At 36.1% G+C, this 13,031-nt stretch overlaps 1 protein-coding gene across 1 annotated transcript; it reads right to left on the bottom strand.

The window, feature by feature from the left end:
- Positions 1-4,935: 4,935 nt before the first annotated feature.
- Positions 4,936-12,017, bottom strand: tbata (thymus, brain and testes associated). Its single transcript, XM_085467236.1, has 9 exons — positions 11,975-12,017; positions 11,491-11,709; positions 8,251-8,415; positions 8,045-8,133; positions 7,639-7,788; positions 7,188-7,269; positions 5,955-6,120; positions 5,825-5,865; positions 4,936-5,231 (listed from the first exon to the last, which is right to left on the bottom strand). The coding sequence occupies exons 2-9, from the start codon at positions 11,681-11,683 to the stop codon at positions 5,143-5,145; spliced, it is 975 nt and encodes a 324-aa protein (XP_085323362.1). The 5' UTR covers positions 11,684-11,709; positions 11,975-12,017; the 3' UTR covers positions 4,936-5,142.
- Between the last annotated feature and the right edge of the window lie 1,014 nt (positions 12,018-13,031).

Below are 13,031 nucleotides of genomic sequence, written 5' to 3'. Positions count from 1 at the left end.
TATTGAAGAACAAAGGTAAATTTTAGAAAACAGAACATTATGGCACAAAAACAGAAGCTTGATAAGAACAAAACAAGACTCACCAGTGGTAACTATGGCAACATATTGGTATGGCTTTATAGCAGTGATTTATGCATACATTAGTTGCACTGTTTATTTTGAAGCCTTTGTTCCACTTTCCTAGCTCTCGAATTTTAATATAATAAAAGGAAGCTGAAGTTAGATTTTCTGAGTGTCTTCTTACATTCATGTGTTCCATTTTTTGATCCCATTAGAATTGCTTTGAAATAATTTTGAAGCCACTGTTCTGCGTGGTTATGGCTGGTCTGTTTCAGTCAGGATACATCCACAAAGAGACACGTCTCCTTTTCATGAAACTCATATACAGTTAGGTTTTTTTTCTCTTTCATTTTTCCATTGTGCATCACTGCAGAAGATTTTGAAAATATTAGGCTGCGAACGAAGTGCGACTTCCAGCTTTAATAAGGGGTTTAACAAAGATTTTAAATGTACTTTTTAGGAATTACAAATGTTTTTATACACTGTCTTCCATTTTTAGAGGCTCCGAAACATTTGGACAAACTAATAATTTTTAACAGAAAAATTGTTCCTAATATTTATAACAAATTTAAGAGGAAAATACTTTGAAATATTTTGAAATCAGTGACTAAAATGTGGAACAAATACTGCGGTTCCTCCCTTGAGATACTCTGTTCAGTTTTGTCTTCAGTAACTGAAAACCAGCTTACATGGGTTGAAATTAGATAAACCGACTGTTCCACTCAAGAATATACCATATTCTATATAACATACCATTTCATTTACCTTGAGGAACATTTGGTTCGCTTTTGCAGTGTTTCCATTTGCACTGGGGAATGAGTGTATTCCACTACAGAATACATGCCCCAAAATGTATTTTGTAACGTATTCCATTATGTTACTCAATGAGAGTAACGTATTCTGAATACTTTGGATTACTTAATATGCTATCATACTTTTTACAACTACATTAATGTACTATTGCTGTGTGATTTATTACTTTTACTGAAGGTTATTCGCCATAGCAATACCAACTAGATTTTTAAATCTTAATATAAAATGAGTAACAGTAGGGTAGACATTAGGTAAGGCTGCACTTTTTGCAGCGATCTCATATAGAAAACTATTCCGTGCGTATATAAAACAGGTCAGCGGCTCCGAACTGTAAAGGCATAAAACCCTAAAGGGACCTCTGGCTAATATATCGGGTTCGTGTCGGGCTTGTAGCCGAAAACTAGCTTTACTTTGTCTGGGTCAACTTTGCTAGCGAGAGACAGAGAGAGGTGTTGAAAGGCTGCTCCAAAGGAACTTGTTGTTTCGGAGGAAAACACGAACACAGCGTACAGTCGAGTCTTAATAGCTTACTTACAACTGGGCTCGTCAGGCACTCTTCTTGGCTGCAGTGGTTATTATTATATTTACATGCTTCCAGCATAGAGCTGCCACCCAGGCAAAAGAAAAATAGAAGAAAAAGTTTATTGTTCTAACAATATACGTTTCACATTTGAACAACATAATATCACATTATTACAATATACATAATTATCAAGTTCGTACAATATAAATATTATATTGTATATTGTATTATATAAGATACCACTTTAGCAATTTTTAAGCAATAAGTGTGATTGTACAGGATTTTGTTAGAGCCTTTCTTTTTCTGCCAAAAAGAGAATGCAAATATCCCAGCTGTTATTTTTGAATTTAAACATGCACTTAATCTCCAGCCTACTGCTGTCAATCATATGTAGCAAAAGATCAATATGGCTAAAAATTCAGCCAGGGACTTGGCCCCAGGAATGGCATTAAGGATTTTTAGTCAGGTTTAGACTGAAATATAACTCAATGACTATAGGGCAGGTTACTGAAAAATGTACAGTAATACAGATGTTGACTGAACTGACTTCTCCCTTTCAGCTGGCCAGCTTTTTTACTTACTCTGTAAAAAGAAATCTACAAATTGTTTTGGGAATTTATAATAAAAATATTATAAATGATCTTTTAATCTACTTGTGAATTTGTTGAACCTTATTTTAATGTGGCACTCGGTTTGGAGCAGAAAGTGACCATCCTCTGGAGCATAGTCAGAGACTCTGTAGAGATGAGCAATGTAATAAATCACTTTGACAGCATGCAAAAGTGTCCTTGAGTCTGTGTTTAGCAATAGTAGAAATTCTCATCATGCTACATAATTTAAAGTGTTGATGCAGATTTATGTCACTGCTCGTGTCTCGTGTCTCTCCTTGTGTCTCCCCAGTCTGTAGTCTTATTCGTGTCTACATGTTCCATGTTGTCAAGCTTGTGTTGTCTTGTCAAAGTCCCATTTTGAAGAGTAGTGTTTCTATGTTCAGTGTGTTTAGTTTTACTTCCCTGTGGTGTCAGGTTCATTTGTATCAGCGGTGTTTCTCCAGGTGTTTCCACTTCCCTCATTACCCTCCTGTGTATTTAAGTCCTCTGTCTCCTTCTGTTCAGTGTTGCTTTATCTGTCCAACTTGCTTCATGTGACCTTAGGTCTCAGGATTTTCTTAGCTGCTGTTCAGGTTCATGTTTAGATTACTTCACGCTAAAGTTTTACATGTACCTGTTCAGCTTCATGTTCTCGTTTTTATGTTTAGTTTAGCTGTCCCCAGTTTAGTTTAGTTTTGGTTATGCCCCTGTTCGCCTTGTCTTGTTTTCTTTTCTTGTATTCAGCCTAATAAATGGCTCGGTTTGTGTTACACTTAGTTTTTCTTTCTTCCATGTCCACTTTGCAAACACACCGGCCGCCCGGCCGTAACAGGTAGGTTAAAAATTGGTCTTTTTAACCTACTAAGTACTGAAACTGCAGGGGGGGGTTTGCTTTGTTTTTTGTTTTTATTTGAACTATTTGACCATCAAATTGTCACTACTTATTAATCAAGAGTTTTTAATCACTGTGACTTTACACTGAGCTGCAAACTGCTCTGGTGTGTTTGCAAAACACAATTATTTTTCTTCTGCCCCTTGGCTGCCTCCAAAAATTAATTTCTGAACGAAGGCAGTCCTGATGGAATCCAGTGTTAGTTCGTAACAGATGTGAGTTATTGCTGTTATTGAAGACCAAACTCTCACTTCAGGCGTACAGGGACCAAAAAACCTGTAATGTGCCCTATGCCTCCTACTCTTGAATCATCCTCACAAAGGTGACTTCTTGAAGTCTATACATCATATGGTTGAGCTAATTCTCACCTACCCCAGAGCATCCTTGAGAGGGTAAAGAGCTTTTCCAGTTTAACACAATCATGAAGGAAGCAACACTTTCATTCCTGAATCCCAGTTTTGACAAACAGGCAGGCTAAACTCCAATAACGATGATCTCCCTAAGGTTGGAACACACTGTCTGCTCCTTATTGTTAAATATATAAATAGACATACACTCATCAGCCACTTTGTTAGGTTGGTCCACACTGGTCAGATAAGGTGTTAGTAATGCCATTGTCTTCGAGGATTAAATTAAAGGTTAAATCACATGTCGGAGTGACTTAATTACACAAATTGATCTTTGAAGTAATTCTGGAAGCAATATGAAACCTAAATTGAAAAAACATTTAATCTGTTAGCTGCATAAACTAAAAAAAAAAAAAAAAAGGCTTTGCAGGTGGGGGATCTATTTTCTTCTTTTCTTAACTTTTTGTTGTTGTTTTTTTCCCTGTGCTGTTACAGTTAGGTTTATAACAGATGAAAAACAAAATTAAGGCAACAGGGAGTACTTTGTTGGTTGCTAATGGTTTCAGAAAACATTATGAAAGATTTTATAATGGGCTTCATTACACACAAAAACTTGTAAACATGACAAAATGCAGGCATTCACCACACAGCGTCAATAATGCCTTAGGGGGCAATATTCTTGCGCATGTAGTGTTTGGTAGACACAAAGAAGAGAGAAAGCAGCGGCACTGAGCTGCAATGGTGAATGTGAAAACTCTGACTTCTTAGAGCTTCTGAAATTTACTTTCTTCAAAGTCCTTGGTTGAAAAGGAAAAGCATGGCATCTATGTTAGTTTTAAAAGAAGAGATATAGAAGAAAGGCTGGTTCAGGACAGAAAATCTTACATAGCATAAACTGTTAAAAGTATTCACTATCATATCTATATGTCATAATTTTTGTTGACCAGTTTATGACTCGATTGCCTTTTTTTTTTTTTTTTTGCTGCAAAAAAATAAAATAAAAACAGTTGATAGTTTTGTATATCACTTAAATGTATTGGCCTACACATTAGCGGATAATTTAAAAGGAATGCAGTACATTATGTAGCGTAATATATATTAAGGGCTAAAATTATGATAATAATGACTTAGTCATAGGAGTAGTTGTAAAAGATCTTTGCACATTAATGCAGCAATAAATATTTTGGTATATATAAAATTACAGGCACACTTATCAAATAGGTACTTTTATTTTTCATAAATGAACTGATTTATTCATGAGCTGTTGCTTGTTTCTTACTTCATCTGTTAAGCAGAACCTGACTCTGGCTTGATTTTCATTGTTTGTTTCTCTAACAGTCTTCATTGTTCTGCTCTTGATTCTCTTCCATGCTGCAGTAGAAATATATACAGTAAGATACTAAAATAAGACTGAAGCTTTTAGTATAAGTTAAAACTCACATTATTTTGTCTGGCCACTCCTATATGTTTATATGTTTTATATATAAAATCAGGATAGCTAGGGTAAGCTCTTTGACTTTTTTCAAAAAGAAGAAGATAATTTCTGCTATATCTCCATTTATCGAGGTTTGCCACCCTGCCAAAAGTAAACATAATTGTTATTCTTTACACAGACATTTCCTTTTTTATTGCTTTATTTGAAAAGTAAAATAGGAAAAACTGATCAAATCTTCAGATTACTAAATTTATTATTTATTAAATGTTGCGTCAATCAGTTTCTAACCATGATACCTTTGAAAGCTAATAAGCAATTATGTAACAGTATCCACAATTATTACACTGCACAATCACATCTACAGCATATAATCCTATTGATTAACAAATGAAAATAAAGATAAGCTAACTAGGTATTAGGCTACATTTCTCATAGCACAGAAATAATACAATATAGCTAGTTTCTAGGAAGATTATTGAGCTCTATGCATTATCCCCCTCCTGAAGTGAAGGAACCTGAACACTTTCGGCCTCTGAATGGACTGCCAGGACTTCTGCATCACCAATCCGCTCTGCAAAGAACACTCATGTCAGATTAATGCTAAGAGAGTAATTTTCCACATACTACAGATCCACATATCAAAAAAAGTGGAAACTCATTATGTTACACAGCTGTTTTCTGAATTTATTGGTTCTGACTCACAGCAGATTTTAAATTTGCTCTTATTTGAGCTGCTCAATATTAATATGAATAATTGGATCCCTTCTAAAATGCATTACTTATTTCCGCAAATGCCTTTCCGTTAGTTCTGCATTAAATAGGGCATTATTTTTTAACTTTCACAAAAAGGAATCATTTAAAGAAGCCTAAGTCAATCAAGACAAAATCACTGGAGGAAAAGGAGCATTTATAAGAAGAGGCTGGCTGAGGATGTCAGTCCAAAAAACTCATGCCAGCAAAAGAAGCTCAGAGAAGAGCTGCCATTCAAGCCAAGGACAGACATAAACAGTGTGGCTTAGGGTGGCTTTGTAAAATGTAAAGGCCAAGCTGTATATTAAATATACTCCGAAAGACAAGAAAAATTAAACTGTGCAAAACTTTACATGTTAAAATCATTTTTAAAAATACATACGTAACAGAGAAAGTCAAGCATAATCAAATTACCTGGTTTTTCATCAATGGCAGTTTGATTGACTTGGTGTGAACTGTGGAAGTGAATAAACAAGATTAAAACACATTTAGCTTGAAACATTTCTGTGCCAAAAAAGGGCAAAATCTGACACTTCACTCTAACCTCCTCCTGTGTGGTTTTCCCCATGGCTGCTCAAATGATGCTGCATACACAGACGGAGACGCTCCTGGATGAAACGGCTGTAGCTGCTGGAAGTTCCGCTGGTTATGGACAGAGAGGTCGACACCGTCCAGAGCTTGTCTGATCATCCCCATCACCAGATCTTTTTCTGCAGTTGATCAACAGTACAACAAGAGTAAAAACAAAATTTAAATATTTACCGTAAAAGTGAATTAAGGTAATTCTATAACCATTATTTTTGTGCTGTCTCCTGCCCCACCCTGAGCCTGGTTCTGTCTGAGGTTTCTTCCTGTTTAAAGGGAGTTTTCTCCTTCCCATTGTGGCCAAGTGCTTACTCACACGAGGTCGTCTAATTGTTGGGGTTTTCTCTTCATTATTGTATGGTCCTTACCATATAATATAAAATTCCTTGGGGCAATTATTGTTGTGATGTAACACTATATCAAAAAAAGTAAATTGAATCGAAGAAAAACAATGTATGTACCTTTAAGCACCAGGTGGTTCTGTGTTACAATCTTTTTCAACGACATTTGAAAGGTTTTTAAAGCTGATCATCAGGCTGGATCATGTGACTCTAAACAATCCCTTTGCTATGCTGCAATAGCCCTAGTCCACCAGAGAGGCTTCCAAATGTACACTGAGCATTTCTTCCCAACTAACTTTCCCTCCACTACTGTATTTAAACATTAGTAATTATTCATCTCTAGCTCTCCTACAGTGTGTCTGTCATCCTGTCTCTCTCTGCTCTCTTTCCCCTCACCCCCCACCGGTCACAGTGGATGGCAGCCCCTCCCTTGATCTCGTTCTGTCAGAAGTATATTCCTGTTAAAACAAGTTTTTTGCCCCTCTCATCAAGTAAATGCTCATAGAGGGTCATGTGATTATTGAAATTATTGGAGTACAGCAGTTTGTGAAATATTCAGACCAGCCCGTCTGGCACCAACAACCATACCATGTTCAATGTCAAATAAATTGCCCAACTCTGATGATGAGATATTGGCATTACTAAGCAGTTAAAAGAGCAACCTAAAAAAGTGGCCAGTGTGCATAGAAAAAATCCAAAGTGACAAATTAATTGCTAAAAAAGTAGGAGGGGGATGCAGTGCCAGACTCTTGAAAGTGCATGTATTAGGAAATGGTTTAAAGAACGCTTATTTATAACTGGAAATGGTAGTGTGCATATCTCCGCTGTGTGTGTGGAATGAGGATTTTTACCTCTTTGGCCTGAAAGAAGAAGCCACTGCTGCACTGTGGAGAGAGAGTCTGTCTGCAGGATCTGACAAAGTATCTCCAAAACCTGACAAGAAAGCGACAGACCGTCACAACAGTAGCTCAGAGATCACATGAAGTTTTATTGAACTTATTAGTGAACTTCTCAAGAAACTTGGTGACAGTGTTTTGCCAGAGGATATTTTTCAGATATCTAATTAAGTGGAACTTTGACCAAAAGCTGTACCCTCTGTGATGTTGGATCTTGCCTTTTTAACCCTTTTTGTTTGTTTGTTTGTTTGTTTGTTTGTTTGTTTGTTTGTTTGTTTGTTTGTTTGTTTGTTTGTTTGTTTGTTTGTTTGTTTGTTTGTTTGTTTGTTTGTTTGTTTGTTTGTTTTAACCCAAAAACACCTCATATTATACAGTACAACTCAGGATCAGTTAACCAGTATTTTACCATAAGTTCTTGATCATGGAAGGGTTGAGGATGGCTCATGCGCTGGTATTGAGATTTGCACAGGTAGGACTTGGAGGATGGAGGAATAAGTCTGCCAGTCTGAGCTGAATATTGAGTCTTTCGTCGGACAAACTTTTCCTCTGGTTGTTCCTGCAGTACATGGATACATTTTTCCAGTATGAAATCTTCTTGAGTTAGAAAGAAACTGAAGAACTCTACAAAATTAACTTAAATTAGAAAATATGTAAAAAATAATGTAAAAATGTGAAGGTATTAATAAGTATACTGTCACATCCAATCTCAAAATTCCCTTTACCATCAGGCACTGGATAGCCATAATCAAACAAAGGATTTTTTACTGTGTGTCAAGTACTGTAAAAATACATGAGAATTCAATTATTAATACCTCTCTTTTGTTCTTTTGTGTTTGGGAAGTTAGACTGATTTTTGCAGCCATTTCTTTGAGTTCATCTCTCCAGGCATCTGACAATAGTGCTGTGAAAAAAGAAACAATTACAAAACGATTAAAGCCATTACTCAAAATTGGCTTCTTTGGGGGCCATTAGAAAAGACATAAAGACATTTAGGTGTCATATATGTTAGTAGACATACCTGATTTAGTTTTGTCTCCGCAGACTCCATAAAGATTTTGAGCAAGCTGAAAAGCTGGCTCTGCTGCTTTCCTGTTTATGTGGCTCTTGAGAAGTGGATGAGGAAATAACGACGACGTGACACACCAATCATCTCTTACCATGCAAATTGGTCTGCCTGTGAATCCTGTGGGAATGAGAAATGCTCAGTATTCACCCTGCTCACAGAAAAGTGCTTTAGAGGCACAAATCCATCGAAGCAGTACAATTTTAAAAAAAAAACTGGAGCCAGCAGAATCCCTGCTGAGAATAAACGTGATGAGTTCATGGGAACCTCAGGGATGTAACCTTCTTTTCTACCAGTAGTGCAGTAAATTTGTCTATTCATGTTACATATTAGCATTCCAGGTGCCCAAACAGCTGCTTGAAATATTTCATATAGAGCAGGTTGTGAAAGAAGGAAGACTTCAAGAATGAAGACCTTGTTAATGGCTTTAGCTCATATATTAACTTTAATTAGCTCTGACAGGTAATCACCTCGAGTCAGAATTAATTAGTACGCAAACAGATTGTTATTCAGTGTGTCCCAGGTAGATTAGATAATAACCTCTAAATTAATGCAGCAAAGAGACTTTGCAGTCTCAAGTTGAAAAGCATTTGGTAATGACAAAGCGAAAATGCTAATTGAGGACAGCAGGATAAGATGTTAACAAAACATTTAAAGGTTTGTAGGAGATACACTCTAAAAACGCTGATGTACTATAGCTAACTTGCAAGACACAAAAAATATCATTTGGTATAGTTTTGTTTGTTTTAATCATATTACATTTGTATTTATGATGCAACTAAATTTTACTTATGAACACGTGCTTATGAAAGAGCCTCACAAACCACTACACACTTCTAACATGTTGTGGGAGAAGTTTGCCTTCAGCACTTTTTGCCAGGCTTTCTAACACATGGTAGACACGGGAAAGGGTTTTACTGAACCTAAATTTGGATGTGTTTTTTTTTTTCTTTTTCCCAAACCTAACAACCTGGATCAAAGTGGAAAAAGATGAAAATAATAAGCCAGCACTGACTTTAGTTAACAAATACAAACTCCAGTCTCCTGGGTGAAAATATCTTTGAGCAATTATTCCAGCACAGTCTCCTACCTTCATAGACTTTATTACTCCTTACTTTAACTGAATTTCAGTGATGGATGGATACTTTCTTGGACACACTTAATTTGATTCAGTTAAACAGTTATTCAGTTATTTGCTATGATTTCTTCAATAAGTTGTTTACTTCTTGTTTGCATAAACAGTGCAAAGCATTACGCTAAATATCACTGACAAATTATATATAGTGTGTCCAATTATCAGGGCAGCTTTAATAAAAGCTGCCTCTCAATGGAAACAAATTTAAAGATAGATAGATAGATAGATAGATAGATAGATAGATAGATAGATAGATAGATAGATAGATAGATAGATAGATAGATAGATAGATAGATAGATAGATAGATAGATAGATAGATAGATAGATAGATAGATAGATAGATAGATAGATAGATAGATAGATAGATAGATAGATAGATAGATAGATAGATAGATAGATAGATAGATAGATAGATAGATACAATTCAGTTTTATTTATATGGATCACAACAACAGTCCCATTAGGGCTCTTTACTTTGCAATGGAAAGACCTGACAAAAATACACACTGTGCCATAAAAGGCATTTACACCTATGTATGCTAAAAGTGGCAAGTCAATTGTCCATTGTCTAATTGTCCACTGACTCATCAACCAGATACTGTCCACTCCAATAATGAAAACATGGCATGCAAAATTTGAATATACGGTGCACCCATGCACAGTTGTGGTCAGATTACATCCACTGATCACAGGCATAAATTGGTAAGTTTGGACTTTAAGTGATTTCTTTGAATCATTCATTCGGGGTGAAATGATTGCACAACATACATATTTGATAATGTTAATAAACTTGAATTAAGTGCACAAAAATCTGGATGATTAAATGTCTAAATTAAATGTTTAAATGCTTAGGGACATTTAACCAGATATAATGAACAAATCATTAAAAGTCGAAACTTACCACAACATTACGTAATAAGTTTGTATAACATTTTGAGCAGTACCGCAGTACAAAACGCCTAATTACCTATGCTTAACAGCAACATGCACCTACAAAAATGCATATATAAAATGGCATGTAGGTAATTTTGTAGACTGGACTAATTCACATGAGGTCCCTTATGTACATTTATACACTAAGTTATCCTATATTAAAATTTTGATATAGTCGCTAAACACAAATAATACTGACATGGGAAAACAATCACAATTTGACATTGTTACATCAAAAACTTGTATATTCCATATTTGTTAAATTATTTTATTATTATTGTGATTGTCTTTCACAGTCACGCCCAACCCATCCTCTCTTGCAGTGGTGGGTGTGGCTTAGAAAATCCCAGACAGGCACCCCTGTGTTCCATCCATCCTGTTGGATGCTGCTGTAAGACATACCCACAGACCAGCCTGACCCACTCTTCCCCACCTGACATAACCACTTACCTGCCAGCCTGTCTGACCCACTCTCACCCCACTTGCCAAAGTCACTTACCTTCATAGAGCATTAAAGCGAAGCTCTTAGGAAAGGAGACGAGCCAATTCTGTTTTATAGAGACTTACCTCAACAGCTCTGGCCAAGGAAAAAGAGACACAACTATTTGATAAATGCTGAAGTCATTTACCAGGGCCTGTGTTTGGTTCCTGCTGAACAACTGCTAATAGATTCAAAGACTCCATGTTTTACTGAAGTACCTTGTTGTCATTTTTATTTCAGAATACTTAGCATGAATACTTAATATTTAATTACAATTAAATGATTTTATCATAAGGTGTTTAACTGTTTTAAGTCCATAAATACTAAATCACCTGCAATTTAGTCTGTTGGCAGGTGATTGCAAGGCAACAACATAAATACAACATAATATGAGACATACATAAGAACCTTCAAGAACCTGAGCTGCATCAGGCCCAGTTTTAGCTGAGATTTTTGTGTGTTACAGTTAGATCATTTGAATCAAGATGGGAGCTAGAGTATTGTCTTATGTTTACTTCTTAAAGATGCTTCTTATTTATAGCACCTCAAACACACATGTAAAAAAACATATCTTGGGCTTTATTTGAAAATAATACATTTAATAAAATAAATAGATATCTTCCGCTTGCCCAGCTGTTTGCTCACCTTGAATATGTCTCATCCTGTGTGGATGAGGGTTGTGCCGGGAGAAGAATGAGTGGTGACTCAAGGCACCAAAACATGGACTGCTTTTTGTAAGCATATTGGTAAATTCAGGAGTGAATGGGAAATGGTTAATCTGAGCGAATTTCCCTTCAGCTGTCATCCCCCTCGATTCCAGGCTGTGTGCTCTCAACATGTCTGGGCTGAAAGCTTTGTCTCAGTCTGTATGAATGAAGGAAAAGTTGTTGAGTTAAGTCCTATTTTGAAATAAGGTGACAGAATGTCAAAACCCCAGCATTCAAAACTACTTTGATTGCAAAGTTATGAACATACATGCTAAACATAAATAAATAAATAAACAAAAATCAAGAACTAAGACCATTAGAACCCAAACTTTCCTTTGAAACCCACCTCCCACGCCCTTAAATGTATAACATGAAAATAATTACAACTTTAGCCAGAAAATTGCTCAGAAGAAGCACCCTACCTCTGAAAACAGGCACCAGCTTACAGCCTAAGGTCTGCAGTGCTATGTGGTGTTTTTGTTGCCAAGAAACCTAAACTAAACAAAGGTGTCTGAGCACTGCGACACTGAGCCACTTCATTCAGACACCGTTTTCATATGCAAAGCAGAATATATTCATGCTATTCTGCAGTGATTTATGCAAATCTCAAAGAAAAAAAAGGAAAAAAAAGCACCGCTTAGTTTTTACCACAAAATTGAATTTACTTTCCTACCTTTGACTGTTTTAATGTGGTCTTGCTGTATTGTTCTAGCAAAAAAAAACTATTCGCTTTAGATTCAGATTGCGACGTATACAACCTTCTCAACACTCGTAAATAAAGAACTGCAAGCCAAGGGTCATGTGACCAGATGTAGGCGCAGCAGGAAATCTGACTGCAGGACTATTACTAAAACTAAAACTCTTAGTTTTGCAAATGGAACAATAGCAACTTGTTACATGACAGTTACATTAAAGATCCAACATGAAAGACAAACCACTTGCATTTCTTTAAGTTAAATTATCTTTCATTTCTCTAATAATATTTTATTAGCAGTTCTACTGCACAGTTCTCCCCTGCAGGCAAATCTGTTGCATCTAATAAGACGAGCATCAGATTAGTTTACAGTAGCTAGAGAGGCATCCCATGGGCACTGCTTATTGCCAATATTAGACGGCTATGAGAGTTTTCAGCAATCAGTCCCTCCTAAAATCTTGCATTTTTGTTTTATTTCTTGGAAAATAAAACTCATTCTCAGCCAGTGCGGTCTATTAGTGCTGAACATCTTGCATAGCCATAAATAATTAGCAGCCTTCTTTTAAATTCACAGTCTCTTGTATATATGACACGTCTTTTAGAGGTAGAAGTAAGGTAGAGTGAACCTCAAGGCAATACACAATGTGCACAATGCTTATTATTCCTTCCTCTTGTTGTTTGTAGGTGAGGTCATAGCTCTGTGTGCTTTGCTTTGTATTAGCTTAATTTAAACTACTTAGGTGAATATATTGTCAGGTCTTGAGAATGATCCATCAATGGAGTAG

The sequence above is a fragment of the Copadichromis virginalis genome, linkage group LG8, assembly GCF_057382275.1.
Source record: "Copadichromis virginalis isolate Kocher_CV1m ecotype Utaka linkage group LG8, C_Virginalis_male_GT1.1, whole genome shotgun sequence".
Lineage (NCBI taxonomy): Eukaryota > Metazoa > Chordata > Actinopteri > Cichliformes > Cichlidae > Copadichromis > Copadichromis virginalis.
Note: the sequence above shows the minus strand (reverse complement) of the source record. Positions and strands in the feature narration are given on the sequence as shown.

Coding starts and splice junctions, on each gene's coding strand:
- tbata (XM_085467236.1), bottom strand. CDS start 11,683: ATGTTGAGAGCACACAGCCTGGAATCGAGGGGGATGACAGCTGAAGGG. Junction 7,789..8,044: donor CACAAAAGAACAAAAGAGAG/GTATTAATAATT, acceptor CATGTACTGCAG/GAACAACCAGAGGAAAAGTT. Junction 5,232..5,824: donor TGCCATTGATGAAAAACCAG/GTAATTTGATTA, acceptor TGTTCTTTGCAG/AGCGGATTGGTGATGCAGAA.